General features: G+C 39.9%; 3 protein-coding genes across 3 annotated transcripts in view; all 3 read right to left on the bottom strand.

Moving 5' to 3' along the window:
- Window positions 1-191: 191 nt before the first annotated feature.
- On the bottom strand, window positions 192-1,732 carry LOC108679673 (transmembrane protein 60-like). The gene has a single exon (XM_018168364.2). It carries the CDS (start codon window positions 1,577-1,579, stop codon window positions 1,151-1,153), a length of 429 nt encoding a protein of 142 aa, XP_018023853.1. The 5' UTR covers window positions 1,580-1,732; the 3' UTR covers window positions 192-1,150.
- A 1,253-nt stretch (window positions 1,733-2,985) lies between these two features.
- Window positions 2,986-15,589, bottom strand: LOC108679652 (U3 small nucleolar RNA-associated protein 4 homolog). Its single transcript, XM_018168308.2, has 13 exons — window positions 15,439-15,589; window positions 13,664-13,728; window positions 12,352-12,542; window positions 11,283-11,367; window positions 10,438-10,532; window positions 9,694-9,794; window positions 8,692-8,810; window positions 6,465-6,599; window positions 5,573-5,766; window positions 4,925-5,056; window positions 4,434-4,559; window positions 4,127-4,312; window positions 2,986-3,729 (listed from the first exon to the last, which is right to left on the bottom strand). The coding sequence occupies exons 1-13, from the start codon at window positions 15,546-15,548 to the stop codon at window positions 3,082-3,084; spliced, it is 2,187 nt and encodes a 728-aa protein (XP_018023797.1). The 5' UTR covers window positions 15,549-15,589; the 3' UTR covers window positions 2,986-3,081.
- Window positions 15,590-20,503: 4,914 nt separating this feature from the next.
- LOC108679657 (twitchin) overlaps window positions 20,504-24,965 on the bottom strand; it is a 139,750-nt gene continuing 135,288 nt past the window's right edge. Inside the window, exons 99-103 of the mRNA XM_047885350.1 lie at window positions 24,039-24,127; window positions 23,639-23,789; window positions 22,689-23,315; window positions 21,744-22,110; window positions 20,504-21,552 (exon numbers count right to left, since the gene is read on the bottom strand). Of these exons, the coding sequence (XP_047741306.1) occupies window positions 21,800-22,110; window positions 22,689-23,315; window positions 23,639-23,789; window positions 24,039-24,127 (1,178 nt within the window). The 3' untranslated portion in view covers window positions 20,504-21,552; window positions 21,744-21,799. The remainder of the gene's footprint in view (window positions 21,553-21,743; window positions 22,111-22,688; window positions 23,316-23,638; window positions 23,790-24,038; window positions 24,128-24,965) is intronic.

The following is a 24,965-nucleotide window of genomic DNA, read 5'->3' as shown; positions in this document are numbered from 1 at the left end:
CGGGTAGTTATTAGAATGAAGAGTTAGACTTTGGATAAATAGCATGAAATATCCTTTCGGTTGTCTTTGATTCAACCGACTGAGGGTTATTCACTACATTTGTTCATTCAGATTTTAGTCAGCTACAGTGAATAGTTATTCTGACATTACAGGGTAAATTAAACTCTGAACTGGAAGATAGTTTACTTGGAACATCGCCACAGTGAAAGTTTTCTTGATCAACCTCCGTTGCTTACTTAGATGCCGAGTCTTGCCACAAAGACAAACTTCCAGTGGCATTTAGGTCTCCAGGCAAGTTGCGTAAACAGATACGGAGCGGCAATAGCACATGTGATATGGCATCATATACACTGATATGAAGGAGCGATAACGTCTTCGCTCATGGCATGAACAATCTAATGTAAAGTACCATCTTCATTGGCCCGGCAGGAACAATGACTTCCTGACGTAGCTCCTAGCATAGGATAACAGTTTGAAGCGGTAGCTCCTGGCATAGACCAACACTGGCGAGCAAAATGAACACTTCATCGCTGAACGAGTTCAATTTTTTACTTAGAGCAGGTTTAATTCTCGACAGATAATGCGAGAGTCGCACGTAATGTTTGGGATGGAAATGTAAACAAAAATTCGTCAGCGAGGGCAAACGCATTTCTTTGCGGCTGAAGTTGTGTGAAGTATTCTTGTCTATGCTTATTTAACAACACTGTATATTGGAGAGCAGGGGAGATGCAGGTTCATGCAGGACAGGTCGCATGCATGTTCACGTTCAGTCCGTTGATGAACTGATTCTACTGTGAGAATGTACGCTTCAGACTGCCCATGTGAGTGTTGACAGCATTCGTTCTTAAAACCTGTTCCGATGAATGCAGGTCTCGTAATGCGAACTTTCTGTCAATAAATTCAACAATAACAAGAGACTATTCCCGACATTACCCGAAGGAGTGAGGATTTCGATTCGTAAGATACGTTTTGTGGAAGAGCAAAGTCGCCGAAGATTGCCGATTACAACAACGTCTCATGTGACCGTGCAGACGTTAAGCCGGTATCTTGCTCAGTCGCAAGCGACTCGCAACTTGATTATACTCTAACGACGACGAACGTCATAGCCGAGTCCACAGTAAGCGACATCTCACTTCGTGTCTCTCGAGGTTCAATCGCTGTTTAGCCCGAAGCTGAAATTAACGAGCTCATGGATAACGTTAAAAGAGAGAGCAACTAGTAGAATTATGAGCGGAGTGAAGACGCCATACCAACTAATAGGCGGGGATGCAGGGCTGTTGAGGTTCACACACAACATGACGCAGAAGGCTGTCTTGAGAAGCGTCATAGTCAGCAGGTAGAGGCGGAATATTATCATGGACACGATCCTCTTGATGGAGTAGGAACCCAAGTCGGCATAGCGGCAGTCACCGATGCTCTTCAAGACGATGAAGGCGACCAAGAAGAGGTCGTAGAGCCACATGGGCACGAAGACGAGGAAGAAATTCCAGTGAGTGCGGCCATCGATGCGCAGACCTACGAATATTAGGAATACTAGCACCAAAAACCAAGCCAGGAGCGATCTGTGGATCATCGCCATTTTAGGGGGGTTAATCTGAACTGATCGCTAGAGATAAATAAATTGTCAATTCAAATTGGCCTCTGCAAAATAAAGGTTAAAAAAGCTGAATTACGAAATATAGGAACAACGATTGTAATAAATAATTGAATTCTCACATTCATTTTTGTTTTCAATTAATATGATATCTATCACAATAGTGCCTTCTCATAATGCGAGAGTAAAGGATAAATAATATGCGTATAAAAATTACTTTTTAAAGACAACACTTCTGAACAATCCAGTGTCTTGGATGTTACACATGTATAATGAATTTCTAATTTTATTTTTAAATATTTAAAAGGAAAATTATTTTTCAAATTTTTTTTAAGATATCAAAAATTTGTAAATTTTCACAATTATTTATTCTGTCAATTGATTCATGCATTGTCTCTGACTTTATGCAATTGTGCAAAATTTCAGATCAATTGGACAGGTCAAATTGTGTCATATATGGATTATAAGATTTGTAGCAGACGAAATTATTTTTTAATTTTTTTTAATAATGAAAAAAAATTATAATTTATAAAATTATTTATTCTGTAAATTGATTCATGCATTGTCTTCAACTTTACGCAAGTGTGCAAAATTTCAGATCGATTGGACATGTAGAAGTGTGTTAAATATCGATTATAAGATTTTTAGCAGACAGACAGACAGACAGACAAACAAGAAGTGAAGTTAAAGAGAAGTCTTGTAAAAAAGTAGCGATTTAATTGTAAAAATTACGAATCAAATTCTACAACAAGCTCTAGCAATTGATTCTTCACGAACAATTCTGAGCATAACACAGCACTGAATGCGTGTATGCTCTGAAATTCTGAAACTAAAAATGTACGAGTAAATAACTAACTTATTAATATCGTTGATGACCTAATAAGTTTAGTTTACGATTCATTAAATGTATGTAACTTTCCAAGCTTGACACGAAGAACTCTGGTGGGCCTTTAGCCCTGCGTAAAAAAAATTGCAAAATTAATTTAACCATTCACGTGAATAATAAATAATGCAACTATGACTACCATCAATAGAAAAACGGTCGATACCATAACTGTAGGGATAAATTCATCGTAAGAACCGGGCTGTGGGTGCACTAGGGATCGGGGGGATGTGCATTCCCCCAAGCCGGACCACAAGTCTGGCCCCCTGCGAGGACGAGGATCATTGACAAGATATCATCAGATTCAGAGAAGAGATGCTCACGCTCCAGGTAAGAGCAATGGGCAGTCATAAGCAAATTTGCCTGGGTCAAGTTAATAATTTGAATGTAATATTCAACCCACAGTTCTACATATTAGTTCATAAAATTAATTTTAAAACGAGTCTAACTGAACGATCAAGACGTAAGCATTTCCAAATTTTGTTAGGAAAGAATAAATTTGTTTATCCGGTTAGAACAGTTTATTCTTCGGCACCAGCACAGGCACCCTTCGAGTGACAAAACGTGCTTCAATACGTCACTCTGAAGAGAATGGTTCCATCCGTTACAAGAATGATTGCTTATACTTTCTAAGCGGCCCGGGCAGGTGCTCGAGAAACTCATCTTTCTTGAGCTGCACCGCGACCAGCTGGTGGGACGACACGAGCTTAGCAGCCAGTAACACGTCGTCAGGACGAGTGATCGTTGACGTCAAGTTCTGCCACGTCTGCAATCTCATTTCATCCTGAATAATTTCTAGCTTTTCTAATCTTCGCTCCAGCATGACCTCCTGCTTCCTGTAATCACTGGCCGAGAGGTTCACATTTTTCTCTAATCTACTTTTAAGCTCATGATATTCCTGATATCCAGGCATATTTGAAAGTTGTAGGGAACTCCAATCATACTCCAATAACACCTTCCGATTAATGAAAATAATTTTAGAGCAATCGCCGAGGCATAACATTTCTCGAGCTGGGCACCAGCTTATGTTAGTCACAGGCAAATCGCTCTGTATGTTGGTCAGGACGGAGGACAGCTTCTCCCCGAAGGTAGTGATGGTCCCGTCGTGGAGGTTGTACTCCGCGAGCGACAAATCTGCGTACGCGACCACCACACGACCGCTCGCCGCGCGGCGGTGCTTCGCGGGCGCCTCTGTCGCCACACATATCGAGGAAATTGCCGCGCGGTGTGGCGGCATCTCAGTGATGGAGCCCTGTTGAGATGGAGATAAATTAGTACGATATAAACTCGACTTGAACAATATGTAAGATATACGCCAATTTGAATGAAACTTGGAGCTACTCATACGATTTTAACAACACGAAAATAATGCAGAGCATGATAAACTCGTTTGTGCGTTGACCAATGAAAAGCAGCATCATGAAGTTGAAGGACTCTCGACATGAGAGAAGATGTATCAACAAAATAAAGCGTTGTCTACTGACAGTAACTCCAGTGACCAGGCTCTTAGAAGCTCGAATCGTTGCCGGCTTAATGCACTTGTTGACATAATGTTAAACCTTCGTCTTCAGACGGTGAGTTACCAGTCAGCCAAATGTTAATAGCATTGAAGAAGATTAGTGTGCATATATAGGCGTTGATGGACAGACCGACTGGACGTGGAGGACGAAACAGCGGTGGACGGTGGCCAGGGCCAGCCAATTGCCGTCGTCCGCAGCGCTGAGGTGCAGCACGCTGCCTTCGCAGCCCTCGTCACCCTCGCGCTGCGACGTCGCGTGGCGTGGCAGACGCACGCAGCAGCGCAGGTTCACGGCCGCTTCTGTCACGTCCCAAATCTGAAGCAGATATATACGATGTCATATTTACATCTTGAAAGTTATATCCTAATACAACACTTAAGGTCGCATCAGTCGTACAAAGTACAGAGGTTTACAAGAACGCGTGTCCAGCACTCGCCTGTACAGAGTCGTCGAGTGCAACGGTCGCCAGCGCCGTGTCCCCCAGCCATGCCACCTTCAGCACCGCGGGGGCGGCGCCCTTTGTCTCCACGCGCAGCCGCTGCAGCGACGCTTGCTGTGCGCCCTGCACGGTGACACCATACATGGATATTATGCGTACTGCTCACTACATCACCCAACACTGCTCACTGCATCACCCAACACTGCTCACTACATCACACAACACTGCTCACTGCATCACCAACATTGCTCACTACATCACTCACTGCTCACTACATCACCCAACACTGCTCACTACATCACCCAACACTGCTCACTACATCACCCAACACTGCTCACTACATCACACAACACTGCTGCTTTTCAGAGTATTTTAGAGGGAATTTGGAGGTGTTTTTATTGTTGTATTATAGTGTGATTTAAGGGCGTTTTAAAGATTATTAATAGAGTAATTGTAGGATGATTAAAAGGGTAATTTAAGTGCTTCACCTGCGGCGCTATGAGGCGCCAGACGGCGACACGGTGGGCGCTGGTGATGCAGGCGGCGCAGGTCGCTGTGGGGCTGAGAGCGCAGCTCACAGCGTCGCCACGCGTCTCGATGCGCGCCACCAACACGCGGTCCTGAAACATGCGAGTTACAGATAACGGGCCACTCCTATTCTCTCATTAAAAATACCATAATTTCGAGATAGTACGTAAGAAATCGGCGCTGAAAATTTTTCACTTGGGTGGATAGTTGAACGTTAGTTTCCTGCTCCGCTACTGCGTGTAGCAGTGAGAACGTGGGACTGAGGGGAGAGGGAGCGCATGGCAGGAGGAGATTGTTCTTCATCACACAGAGCGCGAGAACAATTAACAGAAAAATTAAAAAATATATAATAATAATAATAGATAAAGGAACCTTGGCAGGCACTAGTAAAAATTAGTACATTAACCTAGTCAACAGGGCTACATAAGCTGACAAGACAACTAAGAACCTAACTACATGCAATTGTAAACTCGGGAAAGTGGAGCTTGGCAAGTGTGAATAAATCATGAGAAGCAAATAAAGATAAATAAAAGTATTGTTTAACAGGCGGCCGCAACCCTAACAATACAGACACTTGAGAAGGGAATTAATCAATTCAAAAGAAGAACCTGTTTGAGGGGCTGCACGCCCGTTGTGTTGGTGGGTGAGGCGGCGCCCAGGCGCCACCAATTGACGCCCTCGCCCGGCGACACCAGCAGGACGGAGTCGCCGGCGACGCTGACGTGGTCGTCGGGAGGGCGGCTGCTGAGCTGGAACACCGTCTTGGGAGGGTACCATGACACCCCCAGCTGCGTGTCCACTCCTGTAGGGGAGAAGGGGGTTAGTAAACAGCAGCACAGGTCGTGGCGATGAAGAGAGAGGGGGAGGCAGAAGTTGATATAGCAGCTTACGTGAGACGCGTACGAACCAAGTGTTCACTCAACATCGGCATGTTCAAGTAAATCAAAAAATAGGATCTTTAATAGAATTATCTAAAAGAAGCCGGTGCGACCGTAGTATAATGTAGTCTCTGTAGCCGCTCACCAATGCCAATACGAGGATGTGTTCGCAGAGTTATTCATATACTGAACATCAATGCAATCAACTGCGTAGATCCTATGCTATTTTGGGAGTGACAGAAGTATCTGACCGCTCCGTATAACCATTGTTGTGTCTTACAGTGTCTCCTCATTCCGTATAATCATTGTTGTTGTACCAAGTAATGAATAGACACTGTGAGGAGGTCTATAAATTAGCTAGCGGAGAAGTCCGCATCACACGACGCCATAAGATTTCTTAATGCAGATTAACATTTGCTGAATACAATAACCAATGTATTGATCGTGTAAACAGTTTACTATGAATAAAATTCAGGTATATGACGAATTTGGCTTGCGAACTGCCAATCTTTCGAAAAAAGTACATCTTGGCATTGATTACATGACATAAGTAATAACTAGATGATTTTAAGATAGAAATCGAATTTATAAAATAGCTACAAGTGAAGTGAATTCTACGCACCGCCGGAGTAGATGCGGCCGTTGGGGCCGACGACGAGAGAAGCGACGTCGTGCGTGTGGTTCTCGAGCAGGTGGGAGGCGTGCCATTGCTGCGCGCTGCTCTTGTACGCGTAGCTCTGGATCTTGGGGTCCACACCTGCAGGATGAGAAGTGGGTCAGTGGGACCTGCATGGTGAGAAGTGGGTCAGTGGGACCTGCATGGTGAGAAGTGGGTCAGTGGGACCTGCATGACGAGAAGTGGGTCAATGTGACCTGCATGGCGAGAAGTGGGTCAATGTGACCTGCATGGTGAGAAGTGGGTCAATGTGACCTGCATGGCGAGAAGTGGGTCAGTGGGACCTGCATGGCGAGAAGTAGGTCAGTGTGACCTGCATGGCGAGAAGTAGGTCAAAGTGACCTGAATGGCGAGAAGTGGGTCAATGGGACCTGCATGGCGAGAAGTGGGTCAATGGGACCTACAGGATGAGAAGTGGGTCACAACGGGACCTGCATGGCGAGAAGTGGGTCAATGTGACCTGCATGGCGAGAAGTGGGTCAGTGTGACCTGCATGGCGAGAAGTAGGTCAATGGCATGAGACCTGTGCGGTTTGAATTGGGTCAAAGGCTTGTATTGAGGGAGAGAAGTTTAGTCATTTTTACACGTGATGAACTTGATGGCAAAGCGGTTGCGGTTTGTTGGAAGGTAGTTGGCTATTTTGTTGTTGTTTGTTGGCAGGATAGTTGCTGTTGAGTGTGCCGGCGCCCACGCAGGATGTGGCAGGACGGAAGTAAGAAGGATAAGGTGGAGGCAAAAACGAAGGAAAAGGAAGGAAAAATCTTCAATGGAAGAAGTGCTACTGGCCTCTATCTAGCAAAAAGAGGGAAAAATGCTGTGAGAAATCACAATGTTTCTGAGCAACTGCATAAACATCGAGACGTTCCATAGAAGGTCAGACGTGAAACCTAATAAAAAAGCTTGTAAAATAATCTCAGTGTAAAATACCCCCAAGAAAAGAGGAAAAAATGAAACTAATTGCACAGAGAATAAGTTTAAGTGTCTTGCTATAGACTAACTGGTATGCACTGCCTCTGAAATACAATTGATAAAACACATACGACGTACGGAGTGCAGCTAAAAGGGACTCGATGAAAGCTATAGAGTACCTATAGAGAAAAGCTTTTCTTTAGCTATAAATTATTAGATTGGTTCCTGAAACACAAGCGCTACTATTTGCTGGCTGGAAGTTAAAAAGTTGCTGGGGAGAGAACGATCAGCATGAAGTTACACCAATCATTTTCAATGCTTGATTTGAGAACAAATGAAGCTAACTTGATCACGTGCATCGGGAGAGTTAATTGTGTCAAACGAGGGAGTGGAGGTAAATGAAGCGGTATCGTTATCCTGATAGTTCAAAAATTCTAATCCATCGTTAACAGTGTGAGCGTTTCAAGTAATGATGTATGCCATAACAAAAATATATATACTCTAATTCTAAATTAATTTACTTAACCCAGCAGTCTTTATCGTATCCGATTACTGTGCATACACAAAAAACATTGCTCCAGAGCTACGAGGGCATCAGAGGACAGAATTTACTATGCACATGGTGTTACATCAACGCAGACGAAGCCTTTACACGTTGAATTTACGTCAATTAAACGCTGAATTTACGTCGATTGACCGTCATTTGCCTGGAAGGTCGAGACAAAGAGAGGCTGGCCTGCGTCAGGACAAAGAGAGGCTGGCCTGCGTCAGGACAAAGAGAGGCTGACCTGCGCCAGGACAAAGGGAGGCTGACCTGCGTCAGGACAAAGAGAGGCTGACCTGCGTCAGGACAAAGAGAGGCTGACCTGCACCAGGACAAAGGGAGGGTGACCTGCGTCAGGACAAAGAGAGGCTGACCTGCACCAGGACAAAGGGAGGCTGACCTGCGTCAGGACAAAGAGAGGCTGACCTGCGTCAGGACAAAGAGAGGCTGACCTGCGTCAGGACAAAGGGAGGCTGACCTGCGTCAGGACAAAGAGAGGCTGACCTGCGTCAGGACAAAGAGAGGGTGACCTGCACCAGGACAAAGAGAGGCTGACCTGCAGGTCAGGACAAAGGGAGGCTGACCTGCACCAGGACAAAGAGAGGCTGACCTGCAGGTCAGGACAAAGAGAGGCTGACCTGCAGGTCAGGACAAAGGGAGGCTGACCTGCACCAGGACAAAGAGAGGCTGACCTGCAGGTCAGGACAAAGGGAGGCTGACCTGCAGCGTAGACGATGGTGGAGGCAGGGTTGACGGCCAAGGCGAGCACGGGGCCCTCGTGGGAGCGCACGCTACTGATCTGCGTGCACGTCCGCCCGCACCAGAAGCTCACCGCGCCCCTGAACAACAAAATCATACAAGATAATTAAAACTGCACAAATATGGGCGGCATGACACTGTCCTGAACCAACAAATTGGTCTGCCTAACAATTTGTTGCGAGTTCAAGCCCACAACAAGCTGCGTATGTTCTGCGATGTTAAGAATTGGCGACAGGCCTCCGGCCTAATAAGCGCTGAAACCGCTATATATTTTGTAATGCACCAATAAATAAGGCTGCTTAAACCTCTTTCCTGCACCAACACATTAGGCTGCCTTACTCCTTGACCTTTCAATACGACCGTTAATACATCTGCAAGAAAAGAGTTAAAGCAAGAACACAGCCATATGGAACTAATTCAGCTTGGGTATATCAAGAGAATTTATAAGTTAGAGTAAAAGAGTATTCATAGGAGCTAAAGATTTAGTATCGAGTCAATGTCAATTATACCTCAAAGTGAGGACGATTGGCAAAGTGTTGCACTGAGTAGTGCAGGGAATATATAGAATCCCATCGATGGAACCTCGTGATTTAATTAATTTTGGTCATGAGATACGATCTCTAGTTTTTAGATCATCACGACCGCTGCTTCAGCATGGGAAGTTCTAATCAAGTACCGTGCGCTGCGTTGCAGGCTGACGTTCTCAAATGGATTCCTTAACAGCATTTGAATTCGGCCTAACATGCAGTTGGTGAAGCAGTTCACGCTTGTATTAACAACATTTGCATTTAACAAGTAAATACATGCCGAGGGTAGCAATCAGAAAACCAAGCTTTCGCTATGAAACGCACGCCTTTCTTTGGATACGATAAATTCCACAAAGATAAATAATGGAAACAAATGACCAAGAAAATGCTGCACTGAATGTTAAAATTGAATTCAATGTCATCACGTTGCACTCACGTAGAGTCGCCGGCGACGATGGTGAGGTCTGGCAGGACAGTGACGCACCACACCTGCGCTGGCACCACCTGCGTGTCTGGCAGCACAATGATCCTGCGCAACTGTTATACAAGGATATGTTAGTGTATGTAAAATGTTTAGTATAGAAGTTATGTTACCAAGTGTTATCCTGCACAGCTGTTATACAACGATACGTTATTGTACGTAAAATGTTTAGTATAAAAGTGATGTTACCAAGTGCTATCATGCGCAGCTGTTATATGACGATACGTTATTGTACGTAAAATGTTTAGTATAAAAGTGATGTTACCAAGTGCTATCATGCGCAGCTGTTATATGACGATACGTTATTGTACGTAAAATGTTTAGTATAGAAGTGATGTTACCAAGTGTTATCCTGCGCAGCTGTTATACAAGGATACGTTATTGTACAAAAAATGTTAAGCATAGAAGTTAAGTTACCAAGAGTTATTGAGTGCAGCTGTTATATGAGGATATGTTAGTGTACGTAAAATGTTTAGTATAAAACTGATGTTACTAAGTGCTATCCTGCACAGCTGTTATATGACGATACATTATTGTACGTAAAATGTTTGTATAAAAGTGATGTTACCAGGTGTTTAGGGTACAAATATCACTGATGATGGCTAATGCGCCAGTAGAGTGAGGGTGTCATGCAGGGTTTATCAGTAGAGTGAGAGCTCTATAAGCACTTCAATCCGCCATATGAGCGTGACAACCAACCTTCTTGGGCTGCAAGGAGCGGATGTAGACAGCATTGCCGCACGCTGCAGCAATGTAGTTACCGTCCTCATGCCAGGCGAGGCTCACCACGCGACCTGCCGCAGCAAACACCAGCATCAATAATCTATCCTTGTCCCTTCTAAAGCTAAATCAACATTATATTCATTTTTAATTAAGATACCAAGTATCTGCTGCCACATTCTGGCCCTATCTTAGATCGCATGTAACATGCACCAATTATAGCACAACGATGTTTTTTCGAATCACACTGAAAAAAAACCCTGTGTCATGAAATTGATTTCAAGTGAGATTAATATTAAATGAAAATGCTGATATTGATTGCCAAAAATTTCCTTCAAAAAGATGACATGGAGAAATTTCAACAGACAAATTCCAGGAAAAAAGCCACAGGAAAGCATTTGAGCTATCACATTAGCTAACTTTTTGTGCTGAATGCACAAGTGATCAAATTTATGCTGAGCATGACCAGTGCGGCTATGATTTTGGAATTTAGGCAACTGCCATAGAGCATCAAATGTATGGTAATAATAATAGTGATTCAACGATATTGAGGTTTTCTTTGACAGCAAAATAGGACAGAAATAGGATTGATATACACAGACTTTTGTAGAAACTGATGAGCTAACAAGACCTAATATTAGCTTGGCACGTACATACCTTCTTAGATACTATGCCATAGAAGAACCATATTTAATTTTATAATTCAAGGTACCAGAGTATAACTTTTGAAACATAAAAATTTTATATCTAAATGAAAACATCTTAAAAATCACCAAAAATATGGAATAATGCAGTTAGATTACCAGTTCTTCTTATTGACTTACTGGGAAGTTTTTCAATGATGGATTCAAATTGCAAGTCATCCTCCAGCACAGCAAAGAGAGAAATGTGTCCTCCGTCACTGCTGGCCTGCACATGATTAGTTGATGAGTAACCTGGTCATAACCTTACTGTACAATCAAGTCAAATGACTGCCTGACAACCTTATACAAACAAGAGAAATGACTAAATTTGTCAATTTATCAGACTTCTTATAGGACTTGGTGCATATATGATCAAGTTTCCCTGTATATATATATATAAAAAATGAAAATTTGTTTTACTCAAAGGAGCAGTCAGTTCAGCCCATTTCATTGCATGCATGCATGTGCATGCAATTTTGTCAAGAATTCTATATAATGCAGAGTAAAAAAATATCAATGAAAGATATCAATCCTTATTGATATCTTTTCCCCTTATATTGGAAACATATGAAATACAAAAACTTGCAAATGAACACATAAATAGGATGAGTTAAATACTCAATAAATCTAGATGCAAAACCAGCCAATACTGAACAAGTCTGGATTACTTGTAGCAATAATGAAGAAGCAGATATTTTTCAAAATAGCAATGCACTCCTTGCTTTCGAGTGGGTCATTCTGACCCGGTTTAGCCTGGGGGTAAAGTGTGTCACTATTTGGATAATAGGACCCAGGTTATTTCCCAGTCTAGAAAAGCCACTAGTGGCGGTAACCTGAAGCTGAAGTGACATGGGCTTGACCAGCCCAGGCATTGGTCTGCCTGCTTGTCAAGGCTTTACTCAGCTGACTCCACAGCAATCTAACTTCATTTAATTTAAGAGAGAGTGGAAACACTGAGAAAATTTCTTGGTGCTGGTCTAATGGCTCCTATCTAACTTTGCAAAAATGAATAAAATGTCTTCAATTGTGAATAACAGATTTACATACCTAATTTAAAACTCAAGAAAGAGGAAGTGACAAAAAATTTGGAGCATACATTGGAGATAGAAAAGTCAAATTAAGCATAACAACAATTGTAATGAATTATCACATTTTCTCAACAATTCTCATTTTCTCAGGGTGCATTAATAACACTCAAATGAAGTCTTACAGCAATAATGGTCTGCTCCTTGTTGACAGCAAGGCTCCAGCAGGCTCCTCCTGGGACAGAGATGGGCTTTCTCCTCCAGGGGCTGGTGGGGGGGCAGGAGACGGGGAGCTCCTTGATGCTGCCGTCTAGGTTGCCGGCAAACAGACGACCCTGGCACCACACCACGCACTCCACACGACCTGTCTTGATGTCTGCAACCAACACATGAACCTTGATGTCTGCAACCAACACATGAACCTTGATGTCTGCAACCAACACATGAACCTTGGTGTCTGCAACCAACACATGAACCTTGATGTCTGCAACCAACACATTAACCTTGGTGTCTGCAACCAACACATGAACCTTGATGTCTGCAACCAACACATTAACCTTGGTGTCTGCAACCAACACATGAACTTGGTATTTTTATAAGGTTGTACTAGATGGGCCTAGAGTTTGGCTGTGAGCAATTAGGGTTACCTCCAAATGTGCCTTGCTTATACAGTACAAATTCTCTTCACTGCCCCTCAAATATCAATAATTGCCACAGCAATATCTTTTTGATAACCTATGACATTGCCAACATATCACTAACAAATGGTGTAGTTCAATAAAACTTTCTAAACAAAGTAAAGAATCAAAGCACAAACTACCGTCAAGGACTGGCGGGGCAACTCGGGACGCACCTCTGACACGTTGTAAAACAGTCATAGTAGCGAAACTAATTGGAATATTGCTAAACTAAATATAGTGGCCTAAACAACAACATTTTTCCTATCTATGTAGTATAAAGGAAGTTGAAAAATACGACATTTACTAGCTTTGAAAAATTCCTGAAAAAAATGGTGAAAAACGCTATTTTGATGTACTGTTAGTAATGGATGAGTACGCTCTGCATGCTTCAAATATTTTAAAATGAAGTTTTATTCCCAGTGTCCCGAGTAGCCCCGTTCGACGGGGCTACTCGGGACACTCTTTTTTTGCTTCTGGCACCTTAGGAATAGCATATGGAATTTTTTTGAAGATGCCATTCGATAGCCCTCGCAAAGAGCTATAAAATGAGCCTAAACTTGTTTATGAAATGTTTCATCGTAAGAAGTTATTAACAAAAAACGCTCAAAACCGTCCCGAGTAGCCCCGGTTGACAGTATCAATAATATTCTTCCAAAACTAACACAGAATAATGACAAAATATGTTCCTCATGATTCACTTCTAACATGTGTGATGTACGTATAAATTGTATATACCATACATAAAGTCCAGTAAAATTCAAGTAGATATGTAAGTGAACTGTCCAACAGAAAAGATACTCTCAGGAAATATACATACCTTTTAAGATCTTCAGTAGAACAGGGCGGTGATTGCAGTTCCATATCTCAACGCTGTTGTCAGCCCTACAATATTGAATAGAAATAATAAATGAAGCCTGATTCAGTACTTTAGAAAGAGTTACAACACAATACAAGAAGTTTCATAAGCATTGATACACACAATATAAATACACCATTAACTGTCTACAAAATCCTGCTAGAGCAACTCTAATAATAATAAATAAGAACTAAGCTGAAGGCTTGAAAAAGTGTGCAAAACTTGAATTTTGATCATTCCCAGCCATTTAGAACATGAATGAATTAGCATGAAAAAACACTTTATTTATATGGATTTGTTGACAGAGCTGCATCTGATGGTGACCATGACATAAAATTGCATTGATGTGAATAAGACTTGATAAAATCACACTAAGAATAATTGATAAAATATCACTTGATTACCTAGCACTTGGATCAAATTTTGTTTGTGTAGGTATAAATGATGAAATTTTTCAACATGACAAAAAATTATATTTAATAAATCCAGTTGCTAAATCTAAGTGAAATTATCATAAAGAAAAAACAATTTAGATCTGTAGGCAATAAGTCCTTTTGATGCAAAAAGTAAAGTTCATCAATCAACTCACAATCATTGAGAACAAATCATAGAATTGAACTTTACCAACCACAGCCAACTCACACAAAAACTATCACCTGCAATCTGATTTATTAATAATTCTGGCAGTAATCAACCATCTTTGTGGATTATTTTGTGACATTTAAAGATAATTTACAAACCACATTTTTAAGTCATACAAAACATTATACTGAAATTACTTGAATATCAAGAGTAAAATTAGCTAATATTTTACATATCCATTTTCCACCACAATTATACAGATCCAAAGCAAACTATCTTGGGGCACTTCTTCTATATAATAGAACTATTATATAATGACATAGACCAATTATGTAAATAAATTTGATTGAAATGTATAGGTACGGTATGCATGAGCTACACATGAGCCACAAATGATTTCCTTATGATATGGAATACTATACATAGTATAACAATTTTTTTCCACACACAACTTTTGATAATAGAGATGAACTACTTATAAAAACATACAAAACCATGAGCATTTTGAAGTACTTATTGTGAAGGCAGTATACTGACACACATGTGTTCCAGTTGACCCACTTCTGATAGATCTGGGTCCTACAGTCTTTTCTAATTTATAATAACCAAGTTATCTTTTCCAGAGTAGAGTACCAATGAAACAAAAAATAGAAACAAGATCAGCTTGATTTAAATTGAAAATATATATTTTTTTGTTTGGCACATTCATTTTGCCAACAGTCAAAAGGTAATTACATGTAAGTATATTTGACAAAACCAGTGCATATGCTGAAGAAAAATATGATGCCAAGGCCAAAAGAATACAAAATTCTACTTCTATTCAGTGTCATGCAACCAGTGTTGCTGATTAGCAAACAATAATCTAACAATAACTAGAGGTACCAACAAAAGTGTCAAAACTCTCAAGATTTCTGAAGCTTTCACAAAATCAAGATTTTGCCAAATCAAAATCAAAGTAAAATAATAAACATACTGATCTGTACAAGCCTTAAGTCCCCACAACGTGCCTACCTATTTTAAGTTTTGTTGAACAGCACAGGTGCAGTTAGGCACAACTACATGTGAAGACTTGGTATAACTAAAATGTCAAACTATGCAGACTGATAGGTTTTGCATGGAAAGGTAAACAAGACAATTTAATTTAATACTCTTACCTGACAACAGCCAGAGTGCTTGTTTTGGCATCAATTCCTAATTTTGTAATTTCTGATGGGCAGTAATTGACAAAATTTACATGATGAATGTCAGTACTATGTTCAATCATTATTAAATATTTAACTGATATCAAAACAACAAACTAAATTTATTATCTGAAAAAATGCAAATATTATTGGTGCACAGAAGGCTGCAATTATATGTATATATATTAGCGGTTAGGTTCAACATCTAACATTTTAAAAATCCTAGTTTAAAAGATAGATCAAAGTTACAATTTAAAGTGTCACAATTAAACTTAGTTATTCCTAAGATATATAACATTTAATTCCTGCCCCTGCAATCTAACCTATACGTTGAAGGAGGAGCAAGTTGCTCCTCTTAAGTTTTACTGTTTAATTTCCAGTTACTTGTATACCTTTCATTGCTGGGCCTATGATTTATCCTGATATTTTAGATCATGCTAACTAATATTGCATTCTCTTTTGGAAGGAGTGGTTTGGTTTACTTTGACTTTTTGTTTTTTAGAATGTGCGCGTTTTTACCATGTTACCACGTTTTTCTTGACTTCGTTTCGTGTCCGTCTGTCATAAAAAATTCAAACCCTAATTTAGAGTACTTCTAAACATCCTAGTAAGTTGAAATTTGGCATGCATGTTTATGCTGCCTAACAATTCAAGATTTGATCATCAGAAATAATAATTTAAAATTTTTTTCATGAAAAATTTTTTAAAAAAGTAAAAAAACATGAAAAATTCACGGTTTGGAATTGAGTTTTTTCTCGAACATCCACACTTTCCAACCCTAGAAATTGATTTGTATTGTGCCACGAACCAGAAAAACCACGTCTTTCTGGTTTTTACAAAACTAAAAATAGTGAAATAAAACATATAAAAAAAAGTTTTAAAAACCACATTTTCTTAATGGACAAAAAAGAAAAACATTTACTCTTACATAACATTACATGACATTTTACATAGGGTAAACGCGGTATATTCCGACACATTAAGGACGCATCGAGAAATGAAAAACTATAAAAAAATAACCGTATGCGTTAGTCGAGTTCTGTTTGCTTTATTTGACTTGCAAAACACCGTACTATGCGCCAGCAACGATGAAACGTCACAAAATGTTGCCATATTTATTTAAAAGCCTTTAGAATGCAAACCTACCAAATCCCTATATTCCGACACTGTGTGTGGCAATATTCGGCACGTGGTGAGTCGTATTGCGTCAGCACTTCGAATTTAACTGATACATAATGCCGACATCCACGTGTTCGAATTCCGTTCGCTGTGTGAGCTGTATTGGGATACAACATGGCTTTGAATTAGAACACTAACGAATATTGAACACTACTTAATTACGTTTTAATTAACAGCTATTAGGCTTTTAATTAAGCAAATTTCAATTTTTGTACAAAGCTTAGAACGATCTGTGTGTGTCCAATTCAAGTTGTGTTGGAATTAGTTTTCATGTGTCAGTTGTGTCTAAATCCATTTTTCAACTTAATCATCTATTTATTTACGACTTGAAATCAGCGAATACAAGTATACTTAAAGGATTCCTAATATATTCACAGACGTATTTAAAAGTCTCAAACCATAATATTCTTCCTATAAAAACAGTTATTCACTATTTGGTAGAGCAAGGTCAACCGTCAAATTTGACAAATTTTTCAATGATCTCACCAGGTGGCATGCATTTATTGCATTGTCTCTCTTTGGATCTCAATATTTTCCCACTAGATGGCCAAGACCTAGTGTTTTGGCAGTATTTTGATGCGCAAATGTATGACGTCACCATTTCAACCATCAACAAACGCATGGAACTAAAACAAAGCTTAATATAAAGGAAAAGCTGGAGAGGTGACGGAATTACCCACGATGTCGGAATATACCGCGTTTACCCTAACTTAAATGTTATGTATGAGTGAATGTTTTTCTTTTTTGTCTGTTAAGAAAACATGGTTTTTAAAAGTTTTTTTTATTTGTTTTATTTTTATTAGTTTTGCTTTGTGTCTGTGTGTATGTCTGTCATCAGAAATTCAAACCTTAAATTAGAGCACTTCTGAAGATCCTAGAAACTTGGAATTTGGCATGCATGCTTAAAAATAATTGCTTATGCTGCCTAACAATTCAAGATTTGGTCATCAGAAGTAGGAAATAATAAAAATGTTTTTTAATTAAAAAATGTAAAAATCCTAAAAATTCATGGTTGGGAATTGAGTTTGTTTGTGGAACATCCAGACTTACCAACCCTGGAAATTGATTTGAATTGCTAAACTAGGTAAATGGTACAAAATAAATAAAAATAAAAGACCATTTTTAAAACCACATTTTTAATGTGTTTACAAAACTAAATACAATGAAAAAAAAAGTTTAAAAACCACATTTTCCTAACAGACAAAAAAGAAAAACATTTACAGTGATTTACTCTTACATAACATTACACAACATTTTACGTAACTTTAATGTTATGTAGGTAAGAGTTGATGTTTTTCTTTTTTTTTTTCGTTAAGAAAACATGATTTTCAAAAGTTTTTTTGTTTATTTTATTATTACACATGGAATTCCTCCTCCTCCTCCACTCTGGCGCTGGATGATGTGGAGGACGAGTTGCCTGGGTCCATGGCAGAAGCCATGGAATGGCCTCGCTACCTTGCCAATCGCAATGACCTTTAAAATGAGCCTAAACTCAATTATAAAAAGTTTCATGGTGATTTATGAATCTTTAGAAAGTTGCTTCGAAGTGTGAAAAACTGGTAATAATTCTCAACAAATTCAATTTTTCAAAAGGAGTTTCAAATTCATCCTTTTCTGCATCTATTACTCGACTACACCCTAAAATTCATAGTGGCAAAGCAGAGAGTTTTTAGACTCTCCTCAAGTTCATTTTTGAGTCCTATAAGTAGACAAGTAAAGTATCCTGGATACCAGCATTATTATACATAAGAAATTGGTATAAATCTGAAGTAAATGAGGAAATTAAAAATGAACTGATTCTGAAAAATCTGTGCTTTGTCACTATGACCCTAATAACAGAGGGGTCGCCTGCCGAAGACCACCACTGCCCTGGATGTAATGGACCATCATGATTCCTGCCTTCCGGAACGTAGCGTCGTAGCCTTCAACAATCAACACGTCAAGCCGTCCGTATCTAGGCCGTGGGTCGAACCAGCCCTCGGTCGAACGGCCACTTTTCGAAGGACGATAAATTTTGGAACAGAACTATGCTATCTGAAACCTAACCTCAGATGCGATGAACGTAAAATTGCGCAATTTAACGATGCCTGGAAGCATAGTGACAAACTAGAAATTTTTTAGAATCAGTTCATTTTTAATTCCCTCATTTACCCAAGATTTAAACCAATTTCTTATGTATGATGATGCTGGTATCCATGATACTTTACTGGTCTACTTATAGGACTCAAAAATGAACTTGAGGGAGAGTCTAAACTCTAAAAAATTAAAAAAGTCTCTGCTTTGCCACTATGCCTGGAAGTCATATTTGATGCGCGGCCTGGTGGTGCACGGCAGGTGGTGCCGTGGTGGTCAAGGCCGGAAGAGGACAAAGCCGAGTGGTGCACGGCTGATTGGTGTAGGTCCGGAGAGATCCAAGGCGTTCGATTCAGGGCTTATTGGTGCACAAAATTGGTGGTGCACGGCTGCGCTCCCATAACAGAGCGAACGGAACCTCGTGCAACACTAACGGAATGAACTCTTCCATCCGACTGAGCGGAAAATTAATTCTTTCGCTTTTTCTCAGCGTCCATTTCAAACTTTGTGAGCTGTTTTGGCTGAGCAATTTTTCTTCGAAGTAAACAAGTAAACCATTTTCTATAGTAATCCGTAAGCTTTATATTTATCAGTCATATGATAATTTTTAAAATATTTAAAAATTGATTTCATCCAATTCCGATATATTCAGACAGATTCAGAAGTATATGAATTTATTCATTGGCTTTGAAAGGTAGTTCGTGTTAATCTGACTGTCAAAAGTTTTGATACTATTTGTTGAAACTTTCTGAAGCTCAGCGATTGTGTCAGGATATTAATTTTTTAATCCAAATTTGGATATAATCAATGTTGGATGTGAGAATATTTTAATTTGAATAACATAAATTAATGATTTAATGGTCATTGGCCAATATCATCTAGGCCCTCAAATAATTCAATTACGTTGGTCACTGTCAACTGGGCGCGATTGGGGTTGGACTACATTAATAAATTTTCTGTGTTTCAATTTGATAACTTTGATTTGAAATTCGATCGATCCTTGGATCATGAAAAGCTTAGAATGTTCCTCCACGTACAATTTGTTAACGATTAAATATTCTTTTTATTATACTTTCCTTGATGTAGCAATGTTCGTTTATAGTGATGCCTCAACAATAACGCGCAGTGAGTTCTTATGACATGGTCATTTTCCTCCTCAGAGTTTTTGGTCACCGACAAGATCTAAGATTCATGTGAACTGAAATGAATGAATTAACTGATACATTTTTAAATTCATATCAGATTACAAGCTTTAGAAACATCAATACTTTACTTCCAAGTTGCTGCATCAACGAACGTTTTATTTTCTCCTTGGATATTTTCGTACTGTACGCTTCTTATTTGTTAAAAATACAGTAAATATGTTTGTTTATGTTTGTTTTAATATGTTTAATATGTTAATATGTGTTTTAATATGTTATGTTTGTTTTAATATGTTTGTTTTGTAGAAAATATCTACAAAATTCTTATTTGTTTCCTGAGTGACATGATGAATTTGTCTAAGCTGACAATTTTTCATAATAATACAAATTTTGTATCATTTCAAAATCCCATACAAGCAAATAATGCGAGGTTTTCTGTGTCATCAAAAATTAGTTGTTTCACAGTATTTTTCCAAAATTATTTTGTTGAATATCATATATTGCTAATTACGTATGTTGAATATCATTGCTAGGATGCTAGCCTTCTAAATTTTAGTTAATAGAAACAAATAGTAACTGTGAATTAACCTGTAAAATATCATTACATATATGAATACGCCACAGAGGAATAATAAGCTCACCAATAATAAAATGCACATTTACTCGTACAGGAGACATGTCGAGTTGATCGTAGAACTTCGCAGTCATTTTATTATGCGTCGGTTTTTAAATCGCAGTCGAAACAATGCAATGTGAAACAAACTGGCTGGTCGGGGTACGTAGTATGAACATAGTTTAATAATCATCGATGGTTGCGAACACATTACGATGTTGTATCTTTAGTGAATAATTCTTCTTTACTGGAAGAGCAGTACGAAGCCTCAAAGACCACGTTGAGTCATGACGCAGAAAGGATCTTGGATGGCAACCGAGATGCAACCGCTGGCAGAACAATGATTCAGAGCGCTACAAAACATAAGCAGCAAAAATATTTACGATTAAAAACATGAATTCTCAACAGCAAAACACAAATCAATAAAAACATAGGTTCATGAATTAATTAAACGTCGAGGCTAACTCTTTATACATTGCAAGTTATAAGAGACGTTCACTCTACGATGTGATATGACACACAAGCACACGACACGCATGATTGTAGCCTTAACCTGATCGTAACTTCATTTAGGCGTTGTTTACAATGATAATGAGCGATTAGGGCCCTGGTCGGCCTTCTAAAAAGTAATTCTCTAATTTAAGGACGTTTCAAATAGCAGAAATAACATCAGACAACCGACCGCACAAAATTTCGGGATGCAGAACACAAACAATCTAAGTTAATAGAGCCAATTAATAGGGTTGGGTCTGCGACCCAGCCGCGAAGCATACACTTAGAACACAAGCCCGGGCTTTTTTAGGGCTACTGCGACCCAGCCGTGAAGCATACACTTAAAGCACAAGCCCGGGCTTCTTTAGGGTTACTGCGACCCAGACGTGAAGCATGCACTTAAAACACAAGCCCGGGCTTCGTTACGGTTTCTCTATGGCCCAGCCGCGAAGCATACATTAACAACTCAAGCCCGAGCTTCCTTCCTTCCCACAAACGGACGCTGCGGTGAAGTCGAGGAAGCAAAACATCCTCGGCAGCGGAGAGATGAGTTCAGAAGCTAATTGTTCAGCTGACGCGGTAAACTTTCTGAAAAAAATTGACAAGACAGCATGTCAACGTGTTGTTGACTTGTAAGAGACAATATATGTAAAATATCAACATATATGAATAAAATATAGAATTCAGTTACGGGATATAATATCAAAAATTCATATAAAAGAATTATAAGCTTAGAGCGCTACTGTCATTAGATTGCCTAACCGCGTTCTTTGACTCACCAGAATTAAGTGGGATGACGAAATAAACAGGAAGTCACTATAGGTGAAATGAAAAACTATTTCTCTTCCGGTAGGAGATTGAGCGCGAAGGTGGCTGCGGTTTCTCCCTTTTTACTGGCGGCTTTGACGGTGTACTGGCCAACATCCGTCGGTAAGCAGTTCAGGATCTCGAGGCAGAAGTCCTTCTTGGATCCCGTCACTTTGTAGCGCGAGGAGCCTGCGTCTATGGGCTTGCCGTCCTTGAGCCACGTCACTCCAGTGGCCTCCTTCTCCAGGGCGACGGGGAAGCTGGCGGGTTCTCCTTCCTTCACCGTCTGGGAGCTTGGGAAGGTTTTGAAGGCAGGCTGGGGCTTCTCTTCCCCGGGAACTGAAACAAATGAAACACTTGAGTTGTAGGAAAAAAACATATTTCATTTATTAGTAATATAAGAATGATCATTAGTTGCAACAGTCACGGGTAACGTGTCACAAATGTATAATACGGACACTTGCTTGTTTGCATCAACGTTTAAGCGCTATTCTCGCTCCAACACAGCAATGATAGTTTTTCAAAAATGAAGCCTTAGATTTTTGTTGTTTCTCGTGAATATTATTCTATACAAATTACGATGGATGTTAGTTGTGAATATACAACATGTGTCGCAAAATATAGGAGTTTATGCGGTACATTGTGAATCAATCTTGTATGATATGTATTCAGTATAAAACGAATTATGAAGGCTATTTTTCTCATCACGCAACGATGAAACTTTGGAGCTAATCACTGTCTTAAGCGCAGAGAAAAAATTTATTCTTTTCCCGGCTTGAGATTATCCACGCTGGATGGTTAGTAAGCTGAAAGAAATATCGCATACTACACCTCTTAAATTAATTATGATCAATAAATTCATTCAGGCAATTCATGTCAACAAGTGAAGTGATTCTAGCAGACGGAGCCTCACTGACCTATGACCACGACGGTGCAGGAGCTGAACGTCTCGCCGACGTCGTTGAAGGCTTCGCACGTGTAGGTGCCGGCGTCCTCAGGGAAGATTTCAGCAATTTTCAGTGTGTATTTGTTGCCCTCACTTAGGTACTCAAAATCTTTCGATGGTTTAATCTCCTTCTCATTATGTAACCAAACAACGTCAAACTTGGTTGCTCCTCCGACCTTGCAGGATAGCGTTACTGGAGTGCCGTCCTGGACTTCCTTTGATTTGATATGTTCAAGTATTTTTGGGACTTTGTCTCCTCCCTTAGCTCCCTTCTTCTTGGTTTGTTCCATGGGAAGAACTGTCAGTTTGCAGACTGTATCGACGCTGCCGAGAGAGTTGCTGGCCCTGCAAGTGTAGGAACCTTCGTCTTCAGGGAAGACTTCGTTGATGGTGAGAGTGGCCATGCCCTGTTTGTAACGCAGGTCTATAATGTCGGAGGAACTGAGCAGTTCTCCGTTCCTGTACCACGACACTTGCGGCTCAGGATCTCCGCTCACTGTGCATTTCAGTGCTAGTATGTCGCCATCTTTGATCTCCAGCTTTGGAGGAAGAGGACCCGTGAATTTTGGTGTGTGCATCAAAGAGTCGTCCGGCGGCACTGTATAAGGCGCATCATATTAGCATTTCCAATGAGATTAACAAGAAAGCACAAAAAAATAATAATATTGCTCGAAAAATAAATTGGTGGGATACTTCAAGAGAATGTCATCAAAATTTCTATGCGGTTGATTTTATTTTCGATTTTTAGCGCATTTTCTCATTTATGGAAAAAATGCACTATTGTGCTCGCCATGTCCGTCCGTCCGTCTGTCCGTCCGTCTTGTCCGTCCGTCTGTCCGTGACCTCAAATTTTCGTCGACGAGAAAATGCGCTCTCTGTCACTCACTGCAGTGAGTACTGAGTTATATTTTTTTGACTCACGCTCAAGCTCCTTCGTGGCAGATCGAGATCTGGAGAGGCCGCCCGAGTCCTGCCGCTTGCCGTAGGGCTTCACTTGCCGCTTGCCATCCTTCGCCTCCTTTTCTTTGGCCGCCTCCTTCTTGACGCTCTCAACCGCTCTCGTCGCAGCCGACTGAACAAATCAAATGTTACAATGTGCATTCATTTTATTATAAGGAGATATTATAAACTCCCTGTTTTATTTGATGCTTTAAAATTTTTTACAAACTAAATCAACTGAACGACAATTTAAGACCCAGAGTAAACAGAGCGAGTGTAACCCAACCATTTTCGTGATAAGTAATAAAATTGTCAAAGCCTCTGATAATTTGGAGTTTGTTTGATTAAGAACATCATTCGCGAGCTAGCCGATACAACTCACCTTGGTGGACGGCGTTGTTTCATACTTAGGTGCAGCGGAGACCGGCTTCGATGGCAGATCCTTTATTGTGGTCTCGATGTAACGGCGGTCTGTAAACCAGAGACACGTTCAACCTTTCATGAACAGCAGAAATTAAAAAGTAAATCACAGCAATTTCCATCGCATTTGAAAAATGATTTATCAAGTAACATCCTTGCAAAGTTCGCGTCGATGATTCGTACTGTGACACATTTGTTTTCATAACCTTATTACCTCGTACGGCTAACTAGGATATATTCGACATCCAACAAAAAGTTTCAAATAAATTCAAAAGTATTCAAAATACTTTAATATTGGAACTATTAAGCCTCAGAATGAGCTTTAGACGCCTCAGTAAACAAAACTGTGGCAAAATACGATCTTAACAATAATAATATGTTGTTCCTCTTTAATTTGATGAAATGAAAACTTGTTGATTTGATATAATTGTTAGGAAACTAACATGCAAGCGACAGCGACGTGCAATAACCACACTTTAACAGCATGAATGAGGAAAACTATAAAATTTACACTTTATAATAAAATTTCATAATGCTGTCGTCTTTACGCATAGATGCGCAAATTAGACAGAGTATATAGGAAAGTACATATATTCCTATACCATTGTTTTTCGGGATTTGTTCAATAACCGTATTACTTTCCTGTCAATTGATGAGAGACAATCGTAAATTATTTATTCGATTGCGACTTGACAGCTATAAATTCACGGACGGGGCATACATCTGTTTTGCTTAGATTACGCGTGAACACGAAGTCAGTACGGTCAATTGAATATATGTTAAAACTGGGATCAAGGCCTGGCATGTCGATGGCGATTAAAGATTCTTCCATTCCAAAAACTGGAAGGTTTATGTGACCAGTATAACTGTAATATAACTATAAAGGGTA

The sequence above is a fragment of the Hyalella azteca genome, unplaced genomic scaffold, assembly GCF_000764305.2.
Source record: "Hyalella azteca isolate HAZT.00-mixed unplaced genomic scaffold, Hazt_2.0.2 contig17671, whole genome shotgun sequence".
Classification (NCBI taxonomy): Eukaryota; Metazoa; Arthropoda; class Malacostraca; order Amphipoda; family Hyalellidae; genus Hyalella; species Hyalella azteca.
The sequence above is the reverse complement of the archived record's forward strand: the minus strand, read 5'-3'. Positions and strand labels throughout refer to the sequence as shown.

Coding starts and splice junctions, on each gene's coding strand:
- LOC108679673 (XM_018168364.2), bottom strand. CDS start 1,579: ATGGCGATGATCCACAGATCGCTCCTGGCTTGGTTTTTGGTGCTAGTA.
- LOC108679652 (XM_018168308.2), bottom strand. CDS start 15,548: ATGATTGAACATAGTACTGACATTCATCATGTAAATTTTGTCAATTAC. Junction 9,795..10,437: donor GCTCCTTGCAGCCCAAGAAG/GTTGGTTGTCAC, acceptor CTTGTATAACAG/TTGCGCAGGATCATTGTGCT. Junction 5,767..6,464: donor CGGCCGCATCTACTCCGGCG/GTGCGTAGAATT, acceptor TCTCCCCTACAG/GAGTGGACACGCAGCTGGGG.